We start from the raw sequence: 17,421 nt of genomic DNA, 5'->3' as shown, positions 1-17,421 counted from the left end.
CTTTATTATATTATACTTAAATTACATTCTTATTTTCACCTATTTCATGTAGCTAAGCCAAGTGGTTTGCTTGTACAGTAGCCTAAAAAGAGAGCAGGGACTCATTTTGTATGATATTGAAACTGAATTTATTGAGCTGTTGAGAGACAACTTCTTTAAGTAGCATGTGACAGAAGGAACTTGAGCTCAAAGAGAGTTAGATCTATTATAGTGTCAGATGGGGTTTCAGTTAAAGATGTAACACACTTGTGATGGCCTGCTGCTTATATTTAGCATAACTGACATTATCCTTATGCAAGTGATATTCCTTCCTGCCTCTGGTTGGTGACAGTGATCATGCAATATGCACTAGGGAAGGGGCTAAGTTTATGAATATTCCATTCAGAAAAGGTTACATGCTGAACTACAAAGCAGAAAATTATGACCACCTGAAAGATATGCTGGGTTCTGTGCCATGGGTCAGTTATTTGGATAAAAAGGATATCAACAATGCATGGGAAGTGTTTAAAAATACTTAAATGATGCGATGTCAGAATGTGTCCCTAGAGTTCTAAGAATAAATAAAGTAGGAGTGAAATGGATGTGTAATCTAATTAAACAAGAGATTTGTAAGTAAAATATGATGTGGAAGGAATATCACGTGCATAAGGATAATGTCAGTTATGATAACTATAAGCAGCAGGCCATCACAAGTGAGTGTTGTACAGAAAGCTAAGTCGGAATATGAAAAGAAGCTGGCTCTGCAAGTTAAAGACAACCCAAAAAAATTCTATCCTTATGCTGCAAGTAAAAGAAAGAATGAATATGAAAGAACTCTAATGAATGCAGATGATATAAGGGAGACTGATGCAGAAGTGCTCGTTCAACTAATGAGTAGCCATTTTGCTAAAAGCTATCAACCTGGTATATGCAACATTGAATTCACTGCCTGCCTCTTCACCATATGAGGAAACTCATGTGGATGAGGAGGAGGTACCAGAGTTGTTGCACAAACTGAATAAGAATTCTGCAATAGGAACTAATGGGATATCAGCACAGATGCTAAAAGAGTGTTCAGCTGAACTGGCTATTCCTTTAACAAGGCTATATAATCTGAGTCTCAGAATAGAGAAGATTCTACAGGAGTGAAAAGAATGTATGGTAATCCCATTGCACAAGGGAGGTGCAAAGACCGATGTATCCAACTATCGACCAGTCAGGATCTTAGGAGTGGTGGTGAAGATTTTGGAAAAGTTGGGTTGACAGAGAATCTCTACTTTGCAATGAACAACATGGATTTACTAAGAGAAGGTAATGTTTTAGGAATTTGCTCATATTCTAAAATAATGTTACCATTGAACTAGACAAGGGGAATAGATACACCATGATACTTTTGAATTTTGCTAAGGCTTTTGACAGAATACAGTATGGAATATCGTTGCATAAACTGAAGAATATGGAATTAGATTATAAATTATTGGTATGTATAAGAGGATGGCTTTAAAGATACAAAGAAATTTTATACTTGGTTTTAATCCTTTTTCCAAGTAAGCAAAACAAAGTTTTGCATGTGAAATATATTCAAATCTGAGCTACTTGTATATAGAAGCTAATGACTTCATATCACTTGCCTTAGTACGTATCCCATATGCAAAACACCCCCCCCCCTTTTCTGACTTTCAGGCATGTATAATGCAATGCATAATAGGAAGGGTCACTACCCAGACTAAGGCAAGTGATATACTAAGATATACTCACATACTAAGGTAAGTGATATGAAGTCATTAGCCTCTATATACAAGTGGCTCAGAACGTGAATATATTTCACGTGCAAAACAAAGTTTTGCATGTGAAATGATTACCACCAAGTATAAAATTTCTTGGTATCTTTAATGTATAATACACCCAAGGTAAAAAGCTTTCTACATCTTTCTCTTATTCAGAGATTTTTTTATTAATAAGTCAAGCACCTTTGTCTACTTCAGTGTTTCCCAACATTTTTTGGATCATGCCCCGCCTCAACGCCTCAAAGATTTTGATGACCACCCCCCCACTAGCATAATAGTCAGCCGAGTTCTGAAAAAGTATAATATAAATATGTACTTTAAATAAAAAAGGAATGTAGGTAAAACTGTTTTTAATTTGACTTTCTTCAATGAATATAAATTCTATATTACACTTTATATATTATAAAACATAAATTGAACTGAACTCGGGAAAATAAATCCAAGTTAATAAGTTAATGCGATCCTTGAGCTTGATGTCTGCTGCAAAGAGTTTTTATTTGAGGTACTAATTCGTCATTTTCAATCTCAAATCCCCATGGTTTGTGATATCCAGATGATTAATATGCACTGGAGTAGAAAACAATCATGGTTACAGGAACAGAAGTGGAAAAGTGATCTTGGTTGATAGGCAAAGAAGAGGGGATATGATAGAAACATTCAAATTACTAAAAGGTTTTTATAGGATTGATGCAGGGGAAATGTTTCAGCTGTGTGATAGTGATGGAAGAACAAGAGGTCATCTCTGGAAATTAAAGAAGAGTGTGGTTAACAAAGGTGTCAGAACAAGGTTTTTTGCCTGGAGGGTGGTGAATGAGTGGAATTCATTGCCTGACTTAGTTGTGAGCTCTTCGTCTGTAAATGAATTCAAGAAGAGATATGACAGATATTGTTTTGCTAGTTTGGGTCTCCCGCGATGAGTCTACTGACTCCATGGAGATACCCGTAATAATAATAATAATTTCTTTTTTTCAGTAGCAAGTCATTTACAGCACTAAAGCCACATTCAACTAAATATGATGATGGGAAGGGCAACAGTTAGTTGAATTTCGGTATTTCGTTTCTGTCTCGTCAGAAAGCCATGCCATTGTTCCTTTTATGTTGAATAAAGTTCTAATAGACTCATCATTTTGCTTTTCTGAGAGTTCTTCTTGATACTGTATTTATGTTGACTGCTGTACTAGTGATGTCAGCTGTTTTTCTCGGAAAGTCAGGGTTGCAACATTGACAATTTATCGCCGACAGTGGTGAGTTTTTTGAGTATATTAGTGATGAGGTGATGAATGCAACATCATTTTCTAATTGCCCCCCCCCCCTGTGGGGCATACGTCCCACGTTGGGAAACACTGGTCTACTTATATATATATGAAATATATATGACTTCTGCATTACTTCAACCTTGGTATCTCTCCCGGGTCTGGCTCCCACTGATGAGACCTCAATAAAGGTCGAAGCCAGTCTGGTTAGTGACCCTTCCCATTATGCATTGCATTATACATGCCCAAAGGGTGCTTTGCATTATGGGATACATACTAAGGCAAGTGACATGAAGTCATTAGCCTCTAAATACAAGTAGTTCAGATGTGAATATATTTTATGCACAAAACTTTGTTTTGCTTACTTGGAAAAGGGATTAAAACTAAGTATAAAATTTCTTGGTATCTTTAATACATAATACAACCAAGGTAAAAAATTTCAAAATAAGAGGATGGCTGACTGACAGATATCAAAAGTAGTATATGGGGGGTGTGAATCTCCAAGATTCAAGGTAACCAGTGGTGTGCCTCAAGGATCAGTCCTTGGTCCATTGTTATTCAATCTGTACATTAATGACATAGGGAAGGATTTGACATGTGATATACAGCTATTTGCTGATGATATAAAGATAGGTAGGGTAATTAAGAATGCTGCTGCTATGCAATAGTTACAGAATGATTTGAATAGGCTGGAATTGTGCTTTGATAAGATCTCACTTGGACTACTGCATGCAGGTCTGGTTTCTGTGGTGATTCTGATACAGTGGAGAGAGTGAAAAGGAGTGTTAAAAATTATATCACGGTTGTGGAATATTGATTATGAAGAGAGACTGAGAGTTTGTAGACTGTAGACACTAGCAAACAGGAGAAAGAGGGGTGATATGTTGAGACTTATAAACTTCTGAAAAGGTTATACAGAATTTTAGTAGATGGAATTTTTCATTTTATGGAGGGTGGGAAAAGAATGTGAGGGTATCCATGGAAGTTGAGAATGAATGCTGTCAAGAAGGGGATTAGGGCTAGATTTTTTTTCTCTCATAGAGTAGTGTGTGATTTGAATGGATTGCCATTGGATGTTATGTGTGCAAGTAGTGTGAATGAATTCAAGAACAGGTATGACAGCTGGTGCGAATAGTATGGCCTCCTTCGACAAGTTCCTGACTCCATGGAGGTCTCTTAATAATAATATCTGGAAATCTCTTATCAAGTCATGCTGTACAACTGATTATGCTTTACATCAGGGGTTCCCAACCCTATGCCCGCGAGCACCATGGCGCCCGTCGACCAATTTGTGTGTGCCTGCTGCTGTTCAGCCGTGTGCTGTATAGTTTGAAATAATCACACAACAATTCATGGCATGCTATATGATGCATGCGTTAATGACACATGACGAGTATTAAATGCATACAATGTAAAGTAGACGCGCATTCGAAGTTGATCATTCCAGTTTAAGAACTGGAATATCATCATATTCTCCTAATTATGGAGCACTGGCCAATGAAATGCAATGCCAAAGATCACACTAACTTACATATATATATTTAAATTTTTATATAACGTAAACTTTTAAGTAATAAAACATTTGATTATAATGTAAACTTTGTATGTATTCATTTAACAAAAGAATTCAAAAAATTTACTTGAAAAAATAGATGGTGCCTGTCGCCCTATCGGTATTTTAGAATGTGCTCTAGGAAACAAAAATGTTAGGAACCCCTGCTCTACATTATCTACGCTATTTGAAACAAGGTAGTGTTTTAACTGCTCTTGGCTCTGAATTGTTGTTTGTTTAAAAAATCAAGTAACTGTTATTTTTTGTTGTCAATTCAGATATTTTTTAAAACTTTGGCATATATTAGAAAAGATGGTCAGAATCTAGAGAACTAAAAAAAGATTAAGGAAATATCTTTCTTTACTCAGGTATTACTAGAAAAGACCAAGAAGGGATCAGTTTATCCTGATCCAAAAGAATATTAGCACTGTCAGAGACTTTAAACCTATGAACAGTAGATGGAGTAGTAAGATTAAAAAGCATAAACTGCTAAATGTATCTATAATACAAATACAGGTATCAACAACTTCATAAAATGATCAAAAGGTGAATCTGTTTCATGACCAAATCAATAACCTTATCTGGTCATACAACTGCTAACTTAGCTTCACAAAATGATTTTGCTATAACTAAAACATTTTTTCCACATAAAATAACACAAAAATGGACCTGGATTGCCACAGATGGAAAAACGTAGAATCAGATAAGGTTTTTATGAGTATGTAATCATTTCAAACAACAGTTCTCCAAAAACTAAAAGAACTAAAGCTACTATGGTCAGACAACAAACTAATAATTATAAACAGATTACATCTTACCAAAAATTGTTAATTCAGCACTCTTGTATGGAGGTAAAACTTCTTAAAAGAAGTTGAAAAGGGTTGCTGACATTTGAAATGTATTGCCATCAATGTCTCCTAAAAATACTCACCTGGCTTGGCCATATCAGCAGATCTAATAGCCTTCCAGTGCAAGCTCTTGAAGGTTATTCCAGAAATCGAAAAGAGAAGACCTAAAAAAACTGGATAGGCAATATAAAAAATTGAGTGTCAATCAAGAAATGGCTGGAGGATTGTAAAGAATCTTTCATGATATCCACCCCAATGATCCTATTGTGGAGTATGAGAAGAAGAAGAGATATTTTTGCACTGTTCTTTCCAGGTTTTGTGGTTGATTGAGAAAAAAAAAGTGAAACATGTAAGCATTTGTCTAATGAATTAAATGAGAATATTCAGATGGATCACAAACAATGTAATCATTCATCTCAGATGTTGACTACATACATAGAAAAATTCAAAATGATGATATGCATTTCATTCAGGTAGTCAGAACAGTGTGTTATGATCTAATACACAGGTTTTTTATATGTAAAAATATTACAAATGATTAATATCATTATTCAATAATTATCAGCTACAATGGAATTAACTACAAATTCAAACTGTGTACAACCAATAAAATTATTAAGACTAAAATCATATTAGATATGGGGAGAGAGGAATCAGCAAATGTTAACAAACAGGTGTCATATTAAAGGAGGTAAGCATATTCATATGAAACTGCACTGATTCAGAGAGAAGATTGTTTGAGACAAAATAACTGCATTAAAAATAGCTAATGTGATTTATTTGAAAAAATGTTAGTCAGAAAAACAAACAAACAAACAAACAAAAAAACGTGATTTGAACTGATAAAACACAATCTATCTAAAATATTCAAATCAGGCAGGATACAATCAACAACTGCTTTTAATTGTGCTAACTTCAGAAATTAAATTGCCACAGTGAAAATATGCAATGTACAGTAGCAAACAATTTTCTTATTTCTGCATCTTAAAACCATACTTTTATAATGGATAGTATTAAGTTATCCTTTGTATCACAATTTAATTTTTGAAGTCTCTTTTTCACTGCGGCCCATAAATTTTCTATTAATGTCAGGAGAGTTACCTGTCCACAGAGGTAATTGAATGTTGTGATTTTCGAGGAACTCTTTCACTTTTTTTTGAAGTGTGGCATGGAGTGAGATCCTGTTGGAAGATGAGTTCTTTGTCCTTCTGAATCTGTGGGGCCACACTTTTCTCCAATAGTTTTATATATTGGTCACTTTTCATCATACCATCAACAGGCACAAGTGATCCTGGACCATCACGTGTAAAACAACCCTGGAACATCTTTTTAGCTCGGTATTTAGGAGCTTGTTGTTTCATTTTGTCTTTCCTAAGGTGGGTGGGAAAAGTCTTTCTCAGCCACTGACTTGCAAACATAGGGTACTCACTCTCCTTGGACAAAGAAATGACTCTCTCATCTAAGAATATGATGAGTTCTTTGTCTTTCTGGGTATGTGGGACCACTGTTTTTTCCCAATATTTTTAGGTATTGATCACTTTTCATCATACTGTCAACAGTCACAAGTGATCCTGGACCATTATGTGTTAAACAATCCCAGAACATATTTTTAGCTGAGTGTTCAGGAGCTTGTTGAAAGTGGGTGGGAGAAGTCTTCTAAGCTACTGATTTGTGAACATAGGGTATCACTCTCCTTGGACAAAGAAATAGCTATCATCTAAGAATATGACATTCTTCCACTTCTCAGCATTCAATCCTTTGTATACTTTTGTCCACTGGAGCCTCTTTTTCTTCATAGCCTTTGTCAACAGTTGTTTCTTCTTTAGCCTGTGAACAGGCCTCTCTGCTTCCAGCAATCTTCGATGAACTGTCATGTCAATAACAACAGAAACCCACTAAGTCTCTATTTAAGTCTACAGCACACAATCTTAATTTCATTTTGTCTTTCCTAACTAGTAAACAATCTTGAGTAAGTGTAGTTTTCCTTTTTTGTCCACATTTTCCTTTCCTCTCAGGAGAAAAGGTACCTGTTTCCCTAAACCTCTTTAAAATCGCATTAACAGTACCCAAACCAACACCACTCATTGGCAATTTGCCTTCAAGTCATGGATGTGTGTGGAGAAAGAGTACATATTTCTGAATGCTTTCTTGGAAATGTACCCATTTTATAGCTACTCAAAATGAATAAAACACTACAAATGTCAACTTGTTTACACTATTAAAAACACACAACATTATTAATAAACATCATGGAGACAGTTAAAACATTAGGCATTCAACCAAAATAGTAAACTAAAACCAAAACCGAAAATAGTAAACAGAAACAAAACTATTGGGAACTGAAACAAAAACCTGACGCAAATTCAGCTTGTTTGGATTAATTTATTCACTACTGTATATAAAAATAACTTTAAAATTAACAATTAAAGCAACCATAAAACAATTACATATTTAGTTTACCTCTTTTAAACAGTAATTTCTACAATCAAACAGGAATTTATCATGCTCATTACACAGCTTTTGGCTTTCCATTGGCTTCTGTTCTTTGGTTCGATGTTTACGAAATTCGCTTACAGTAAGCCATAAGCGTGACTGCCATTTCATAACAGCTGGGAACACTAAAAGATAAAAATATCTTGAATTCTATTCATGTTTATTATATTTATGAATTAAATTTAGAAAAAAAATCAAACAATTTAGGTTAGTTAGGCTATGAAACTAGTATAATATGTTTATTAATTGTGTGCCTCCAATAAGCATGATCTTTCCAACTAGTTTATAGGATAAAAAAATTCCAAGTTTCTGAGCTGAAAAAAAACCTTGCCAATTCTGTATTCCTTATAAAGGTTTATTGTATCCTAGATAGGATTTGAACTTAGGTCTTTCCAACCAAAGGGCAAGTATTGTTCATTATGTGGCAAGTGTATAAAGTGTCTCATGTGTTGTTTGTAAGCTTGATTGACTAAGTAGATAGAATACCCACCAGATAAAATTTCACTGCTTGACGTGAAATCACTATCCTGCTTATTAGATGTTTAAAGTGGCCTTTGACCACCACACTGTTGTATATCAACAGTGCTTCACAGTACTGTAGGCAGGATTCATATTGAAAGAAAAGAACAGAGGAGAAATTCTGAAGTGGTTTTTACATGCTCCCAGGAAGGAAAAAGAAAATGAGAAAGAACAAAATAAACATGGCAAAGAATAACAGAGAAAGTTGGCTGGATGTGAGAGCAGAAGAAAAGCAGAGTTAGTATGACTTTAAACTGCATACTACATTCCCGAGCTGTTTTTTGTGTTATGAAAAGGAATGGGGGAGGTCAAACAGGTTTCTAGGAGGAAACCCCATCTCCTCTATATTAGACCAACTTAGCAGAAGATGAAAAGCCATTATATAAAATGGTTCTTCAATCCTAGATGGAATTCTAACTGACATCATCACTTCCAACTGTTCCATGAATTGAAAAACAAGATGATATCAAAATTTATGAAAGATGTATTATTACTCTCAATTTCATGCCATTTGCAGAAAACTCGACGAATGGCATTTTAAGAGTTATTAGCAAATATTCTGTACATTGAGTTTATTTATCTGGTTAAATGATAGAAATTGATATCTGGAATTTATTCTTCTTAATTGTCTTTTGATAAAGTAGCTGAAATATCCCAATATTAGTAACATCAGTGGTTGTTAGGCTAAATTATCAGGTAAGGGAATGTCTAAAAGTCATGTAATATCAGTATGATAGAAGTTTACTGTCCAAAACAAATTTTAAAACAAATGAAATAAGTAACATAGATATAAATAAGTGTACATACATAGAAGATTTTAGGTTGCTTAATGTTCTATTCTGCAATCTATGTCAATTGTGTTAACGGACCAGCAAAACTATTTTGCAACCAAAACCACATATCTCCTTCACATTGTTCTGATAGCACTATTCACATGAATTGTGGAACAGTGTAATAGAAAAAGTAAATGAATATCATCTTCCTGAATATTTAGTGGTTGTGGATGTTGGAAAAAAACTTTTGATTCTTTAAAGCAGTCAGAAAGAATACATGGCTTAAAACAAGGCTATCAAATACATCAGATTATTAAAAACTATATATATATATATATATATATATATATACACACGCATCAGAATTCAACAGCCATAAGGAATTTGGCATCAAGAGAAGTAAAGTGAGGAGATCTGAATTCAGATTTTGTTTCAGGTTTCTTCAAAATGTCTCATGGGAAAACTATGAAATTAAGCAATAATGGAAAACATCTCGATCATTTACATTTTGCATTGTTCTGTTAACAAAAAATAAAGCGGTTCAGGAAATGCTAAATAACCCTGACAGAGAAAGCAGGAATAAAGATTTAAAAACTAACATAACTAAAACAAAACTGATCGCAAATTCAGATCAAATCAAACTAAAATTAGCTGATAATCCCACTGAAATTGTGGATGACTATACTTATCTCATGACAATTACTTAGCTTTAAGGAAAAACAAGATAAAGAAATAAATAGATGAATCACACAAGGAAACAAATAATCTTTTAACACTCAAAACATTTGTTTCCTTGTGTGATTTGCCTGTACATTCAAAGAATATTTAATAGATGTATTATTCCAATGTTTGCCTATGGACTTGAGATGTGGGCAACAACGAAAAAACAGGAAGACAAGTTGCGAGTGGGCTCAAAGGGTTCTGGAGAGAAGAATGCTCCATATAACAAAAAAGAGATAAATTAGAAATAATAAAATTAGAGATGACTGGAGTAGAAGATTTGTGAAGTATTGTAAACCATGTAAATTAAGAGAGGCTGATAATATTAACAAATGAGAGATGGACCAAATTAAGCACTGAGTGGATACCAAGAGAGGGAAAAAAGAAGGAAAGGTCACTAAAAACACAAGATGAAGAGGTGACCTACAAGATTTGACATGAAATGCACATTAACTAAGGGCAGAAAGAACTGAAAAGTTAAGGGGAGGCCTATATCCAGCAGTGGATGGAAAAAGGATAAAAAAACAAGAATGTAAGATCTTATACTCAACAACATTCAAATAGCATCCAGCATTGTCCAAATCAAAGCTTCCCAAAAGAAAATTATTATCAATCCTTTCTTTTCATCGTCCATAATTTGCATCATCAGCAAATAACCGGATATCCTACTTTCAAGCCATCCATAGTATTACAGCATACTAATTAAACAGCAACAAATAGCTATGTGAAACTCCATTTGTCACATTCATTTTTTTATTCACTGTATATCCATATACACCTGTCACACAGTTACTCTCCTGACCAAGCTGTCAACCTATAATCCATTCCCATTAACTCCAGTATAGTACAATATAGTAGTGATCATATGGCATTTCGAATGAGTCTACTTCTACAATATCATGTGCAGATAAGATGAAGTATAGATGATATATTATTTATAGTAACTACCTTATAAGACTAATATAAAACACTATTAACAAGAAGCCAAATCTTTTTTGTACAATACTAATAAAAATAAATTAAAATGAATTTTTCTTACTGTAATTCTGTAATTAGATAATTATGAGTAGAGAAATTCTAAATCTTGTAAATCTTAAGTTTCACAAACAAATAACAAAACAAAACAGAAGAAAGAAAGAGGCTTCGAATTCATGTCTCTCTGAAAGTTTTGTCTGATAATACTTATACTATAATAAAATTAGTTTAATCCTTTATCCAAGTGTGAGCAAACAAAGTTTGCACCTGAAAGTATCTTCAGGACTAGGGTAAGGTGGTACAACACCAGAGCAACTCGTTGCAAAGGTGGAGCAAGCTACCAACACTCCTATCTCAGTATCTCCTATAATGCAAAACACATCTCCTTGCGGATATGTCTAATGTTATGCATTAAGGGAAGGGCCACTACCCAGACTAGTTTCGACCTTTATTGAGGTCTCTTCAGTGGGAGCCAGGCCCAAGTGGAGATACCAGGCAGAAGCATTAGCAGGTCATCTCTACCTTAGTGCATAACATTAGACATATCCGCAATGAGATGTGTTTTGCATTATAGGAGATACTGAGATAGGAGTGTTGGTATCTTGCTCCACCTTTGCAACGAGTTGCCCTGGTGTTGTACCACCTTACCCCAGTCCTGAAGATACTTTCAGGTGCAAACTTTGTTTGCTCACACTTGGATAAAGGATTAAACTAATTTTATTATACTCTAACCAAGTGAAAAATAAACTTTCAACATCTTTCTCTAAATCCAGAGTAATTTATTAAAAAAGTGTGGCACACCATTTGGCAACTCCTATAGGTAGAGATGACCTGCTAATGCTTCTGCCTGGTATCTCCACTTGGGCCTGGCTCCCACTGAAGAGACCTCAATAAAGGTCGAAACTAGTCTGGGTAGTGGCCCTTCCCTTAATGCATAACATTACACATATCTGCAAGGAGATGTGTTTGGCATATGGTAGCTTGCTCCACCTTTGCAACGAGTTGCCCTGGTGTTGTACCACCTTACCTCAGTCCTGAAGATACTTTCAGGCACAAACTTTGTTTGCTCACACTTGGATAAAGGATTAAACTAATTTTATTATACTCTAACCAAGTGAAAAATAAACTTTCAAATACTTATACTAATAAATAAAGACAATTAAACTAACAGTTAGTTGTCCAGTTACGGGGAGATGGAGGTGTTACATATCCAAGGATACAAAGCCTGGTCGTATCAATACCATATTCCTCAAATACTACCTGTTAAAAAATAAAAAAATGAAAAAAAAAACATTAAGTTATACAAATAGAAAACTCAAGCAGACACTGAAAATAAGAAAGTATTACATAATGTTATCTTAATAATAATAATAACAGTAGCTTAGAAATATATATATCACATTTTTTTAATATATACACCATTTCATCTTCCTTAATGTGATAAGTTAATTTCTAGCCAGGCTGGCAATGAAATTGCCAGCCTGGCTAGCTGAATGGGTAGCGTGTCCGCTCTCTAGTTAAGAGGCTGCGGTTTCAAATCCCGCCATGGGCATGGATGTTTGTGATTGTCTGTGGAAATACCAGTGGTGGTGGTTGGTGGTAGATGGCGTTAGTGTAGTTGCGGTCAGTTGGTGGATTGTGAGTGGCGGAAGCACAGTTGTAGAGTAGATGCTCTCCCTCGATGAGTCTTTGGAATACGTGGAGGTGACAAATAATAATAATAATATAAATATAATTTAATTTAATATATAGTATAATATTAAACAATATTAAACAGGAATTGCATGCGAAAAAGAGGCTATGGAAGAGATATAAGGAGACAGGTGAAGAGATGCATGAGGAATATAAGACACAGGCCAGAAGAGTGACTAGTGTGGTAAGGAAAGCGAAACTGGAATATGGAAGAAGATTGGCCCTAAGATCCAAAGAAAATCCTAGGGAATTTTTTAGCTATGTGGCCAGTAGGAGGAGAAATGACTGTGGAAGAATGATATTGTGGGATAAAAATGGGAATAGAGTGACTGATGCAGAGGACATAGTGGAATTGTTCAATGAACACTTTATTGGAGTATTTCATCCTAGAGGAGTCAATTTTAATGCTAGAGGGATAGGACTGGTTCGAGGTCTGGAGGTACAGGAGGAGAGTGTATTTCAGATGCTGAGTACTCTGGATGTCAGTAAAGCTGTGGAACTGGATGGTATTTCACCACGAGTTTTGAGAGAATGTGCTAGGGAATTGACAGTGCCTTTAACGTGGCTTTTCAATGAAAGTCTGGCTTTGGCAAAGGTGCCCAGGGAATGGAAGGAAGGTAAGATAGTGCCATTGCATAAGAGTGGTAACAGACTGGAAGTGTCTAATTATAGGCCAGTCTGTGTGTCATCAGTAGTTGTTAAGATCATGGAGAAAGTAGTGAGGTACCGTATACAGCATTGGGCAGATGAAGGTAATGTTATCTGTGAGAATCAACATGGATTTGTGAAAGGACGCTCTTGTTTTAGCAATATGCTAGCCTTTTATAATAAAGTTACAAGAACATTAGATGAGGGAAAGGCATATACTGCAATTTTCTTAGACTTGGTGAAGGCATTTGACAGGGTGCCACATGATAAGCTGATATTTAAGTTGCAGCACATGGGTCTGGATGTTAGATTGGTCAACTGGATTCAGGATTGGCTGGCTGATAGGTATCAGAGAGTTGTGTATGGTGGAGCAGTTTCCAGGAGGCAGAGGGTTACAAGTGGGGTCCCACAGGGCTCAGTACTAGGACCTATATTGTTTAACCTTTATATCAATGACATAGCCAGTGGATTGCAGGAGGATATTCAGTTGTTTGCAGATGATGCGAAGCTGGGAAGGATTATTAGTAATAGTGCAGATGTGGTAGCCCTGCAAGAGGATTTAAATAAGCTAGATAGATGGGCAAATGAATGGGGCTTTCAGTTTAATGCAGCAAAATGTAAGGTCTTCAGGTTTGGGAAACATCGATGGGATGCTGCATACTCTATGGGAGGAGTTATACTGGAGGAAGTAGGGGAGACAAGAGATCTGGGGTTGATGATTGATAGAAACCTGAAGTTTAGGGGACATATTGCAAAGGTGGTGAAGGTAACACAGAGGATTGCTGCTATTATGAGAAGGACACTGACCTGCAGAGATAAGAGGGTTATCATTCCGTTGTATAAGTCTCTGATCAGACCACACTTGGACTATTGTTCTCAGATTCCCAGGTCCCCAGATTCTCAGGTCCCCAGGATTTGAAGGGGATAAATTAACTGTGGAAAGGATACAAAGACGGATGACAAAGATGGTTTCAGGACTGTACAAGGATAGTTATGAGGATCGGCTGAGAGAATGTGGACTGCAGAGTTTGGTGGATAGAAGAAGGAGAGGTGATATGATTGAGACTTTTAAACTGTTGAGAGGTGGTTACAGGGTTGACACTGGGGAGTTCTTTCACTTGGTTGAACAGTGGGAAGGAGTGATGACAAGAGGCCATCCCTGGAAGTTACGAAAGGAAACTGTGAGCAAGAGGGTAAGGAGTGGTTTCTTTGTGTGGAGGATGGTTGAGCCGTGGAATGCATTGCCTGATGGAGTGGTGGGAGCGAGAACGGTCAGTGAGTTTAAAGAATGGTATGATAGACTTTGTGTTTCTCAGGGGGGGACCTCCCCTCGATGAGTCTTGACAGACTCATGGAGTCTTTTGACTCCTTGGAGGTCTGAATAATAATAAGAATAATTTAAGTAACCCTGGCTTTTTATAAACCTAATTTTGGTAATGACAGGGGTGTTAATCCCATTTTCACAGTCAGCTGTGTGTGTGCATGTCAATGTGTGTTCACTGACTAGTGTCTTGCTATCACCACCATATAAGAACAACTAACTTGTCTGCAGCTGGAAAAAACCTAATATTTTTTTCAAACTTTAGATAGGACTTGAACCTAGGTCTTTTCATCCAAGTGGCATCACTGATACTACATGAATATAGTGATATTCATATAATATCCAAGATGCATTTGTATAAATGTCTGACAATTGTAAATAATGCAGATATTAAGATGTTTTTTTCATGATTTTTTTTAAAATCATGATGTTAACTCAAACCTGAAACTCAATTTTAACTGATAATCATTGCATATATCAATTTTAATGTACTTTTGGAACATTTGAATAAACAGCAAGCACAATGATATATTAAATACAGGAATATTTATTGTGTTGTAATGAAGGTGTTATCTCATTATAATGAATACACTGGTTCATATTTTCTAACATTTTGGAGTAACCAGTTATTTTCAAAATTGCTATGGAACAAACAGAATGGAAGTATTGTTGTAACTATCACATTCTAATATGTATTGCAAAACACAACTTGAGAGTAAATAATGCACAGCAAAATCACTCTATCTCCATTTCTAGAATGAACAGTAATAGAACACAGAGCTGTAAAAACCTTAAACAAAAAAAAAAAAAAAAAATCATCTGATATCAGATACCTCTAGAACTTGTAGAACTCAACCTGAGACTCAATTTGAACTGATAATCACTGCATATAGCAATTTTAATGTACTTTTGGAACATCTGAATGTGTTAAGACAGTAGTTGCCATATTGTGGATCATAAGTTGCCAGTATGGGATAATTTTATGTGGGTATATATAAAATATGGTAGCATGTTAAAACATCATCACTACTGAGTATTAACTGGCCCTCCAGTATATTTTGTTTACCATGCCTTTCTTTCTTGCCATTAAGTAAAATGGTTGGATGTCACATATCACTGTGCTGAACAAATAGTTGTTTTGCTATGCACTGAATGATCTAGGTCTTTTCATCCAAGTGGCATCATTAATACTACATGAATATAGTGATATTCATATAATATCCAAGATGCATTTGTGTAAATGTTTGATATTGTAAATAATGCAGATAATAAGCAATTCCTCAGATAAATCAGTAAATCATTAAGTTTGTTAGAAAATGAACCCATGTCCAAGCTTTATACTACAACAATTGGTAACAATATAAAAAAAAATCTGGAATTCAGTTTCACATGCTGTTAAAATTTTGACTGTAGTTTCAATGCAACACAGACAGGGTTTAAGAAAATACACATACAGCTGTACAAGGCTATTAATAACAGTTTTTCTAATTCAATCACAATTTAAATACTAATTTTAAAAATAAAAGGCTATGTGAATGTTGATTATTAGGTTTAATGAAATGAAAACAGCATAGAGGAATGATAAAATCCAAGTTTATTAGATCTATATTTTGTCACAGTGACATTGTCAGGGGGACACAATCTCAAAATTGTAAAAGCACACACAAAAACACATAAAACAATACGCAGCAAAAAATTAGATTAAAAGTTTAAAGTCCTATTGTTCTAAAAATTGAGATACAAGTTGAAGAATTCATCATAACATATTAATAACAGAATCAATTTAAATGCCTTTATTTGTAAAAATAAAAATATTTGTACAAATAAAGACATCTAAATTAATGTAAGTGATTCCATTATTAACATGTTATGATGAATTAAAGTCCTATGAAGAGCACCCTCTATGGGTGCTGTTGGCTAGCTTTAGCTGTTGGGCATATTTGTATTTGTATATTTGCTGCAATGAAGCATAGTAGTTTGTTTGTTTTTTCCCCATTTGATTTAAACTACTATGCTTCACTGCAACAAATTTAAATTTGAAAGACTTTTCTTCAAATCGGTAACAGATTTGTTAAACCAGTCTAATCTTAATAAATATGGTTGTGCTAAACTTCCCATGATCTGGGAAACAAATTCATAGGCCTCCTGCCCAACAGCTAAAGCTAGCCAATAGCACCATAGAGAGTGCTCTTCAAAACTAGCAGCCGAGCCTTTTGGTCTCTTGCCAAAGCAATTGGCCACAACTTCTGTCCAACACTATTCCCACCCCTATCACACCCTGATGGCTCTACTGCCTCATCACCCTCAGATAAAGCCAATCTTCTGGCCTCATACTTTGCTTCAAATGCATGCATAACTGATGATGGTAAATGTTCCCCAACCATTCCAGACACCCAACATACAATGCCCCCTATACCCTTTTGCCAGGATGAAATCAGAAAAATACTGTCCCAATTAGACACAAAAAAGTCTCCTGGCCCCGATGGCATTCCCCCAATTGTTCTGAAAAATTGTGCTCCAGAACTGACCCCTATCCTATGTCACCTATATATACTCTCCTACTCCACTGGAATCTGTTCCACAAACTAGAAATTGGCCTGTATTCAGCCCATTCCCAAGAAGGGTGACAAGTCACTGCCATCCAATTACTGCCCTATCTCGCTTACCTCAGTCCTGTCAAAGTTAATGGAAAAAATCATCAATTCCCACCTCCTACACTATCTTGAAGACACTCACCAAATGAATGACTGCCAGTATGGATTCTGCACTGCCGATCAACAGGGGATCTATTCACATATGTCACCCATCTCTGGACAAATGCTATGGAGAGGTTTGGCAAATCTCAAGTGGTTGTACTAGAT

The 17,421-nt window shown here is 35.5% G+C and overlaps 1 protein-coding gene across 4 annotated transcripts in view; it reads right to left on the bottom strand.

The window, feature by feature from the left end:
- LOC150101933 (putative leucine--tRNA ligase, mitochondrial) overlaps positions 1 to 17,421 on the bottom strand; it is a 212,305-nt gene that overhangs the window by 23,177 nt on the left and 171,707 nt on the right. For all 4 annotated transcript variants that reach the window (XM_090400328.1, XM_090400327.1, XM_090400330.1 and 1 more), the window contains 2 exons: positions 12,069 to 12,159; positions 7,880 to 8,037 (listed from right to left, as the gene is read on the bottom strand). In XM_090400328.1, coding sequence (XP_090256454.1) covers positions 7,880 to 8,037; positions 12,069 to 12,159 — 249 coding nt within the window. The remainder of the gene's footprint in view (positions 1 to 7,879; positions 8,038 to 12,068; positions 12,160 to 17,421) is intronic.

This window comes from Typopeltis vanoorti, chromosome 11 (assembly GCF_054136105.1).
Source record: "Typopeltis vanoorti isolate ZY-2024b chromosome 11, IOZ_Tvanoo_1.0, whole genome shotgun sequence".
Lineage (NCBI taxonomy): Eukaryota > Metazoa > Arthropoda > Arachnida > Uropygi > Thelyphonidae > Typopeltis > Typopeltis vanoorti.
The sequence above is the reverse complement of the archived record's forward strand: the minus strand, read 5'-3'. Positions and strand labels throughout refer to the sequence as shown.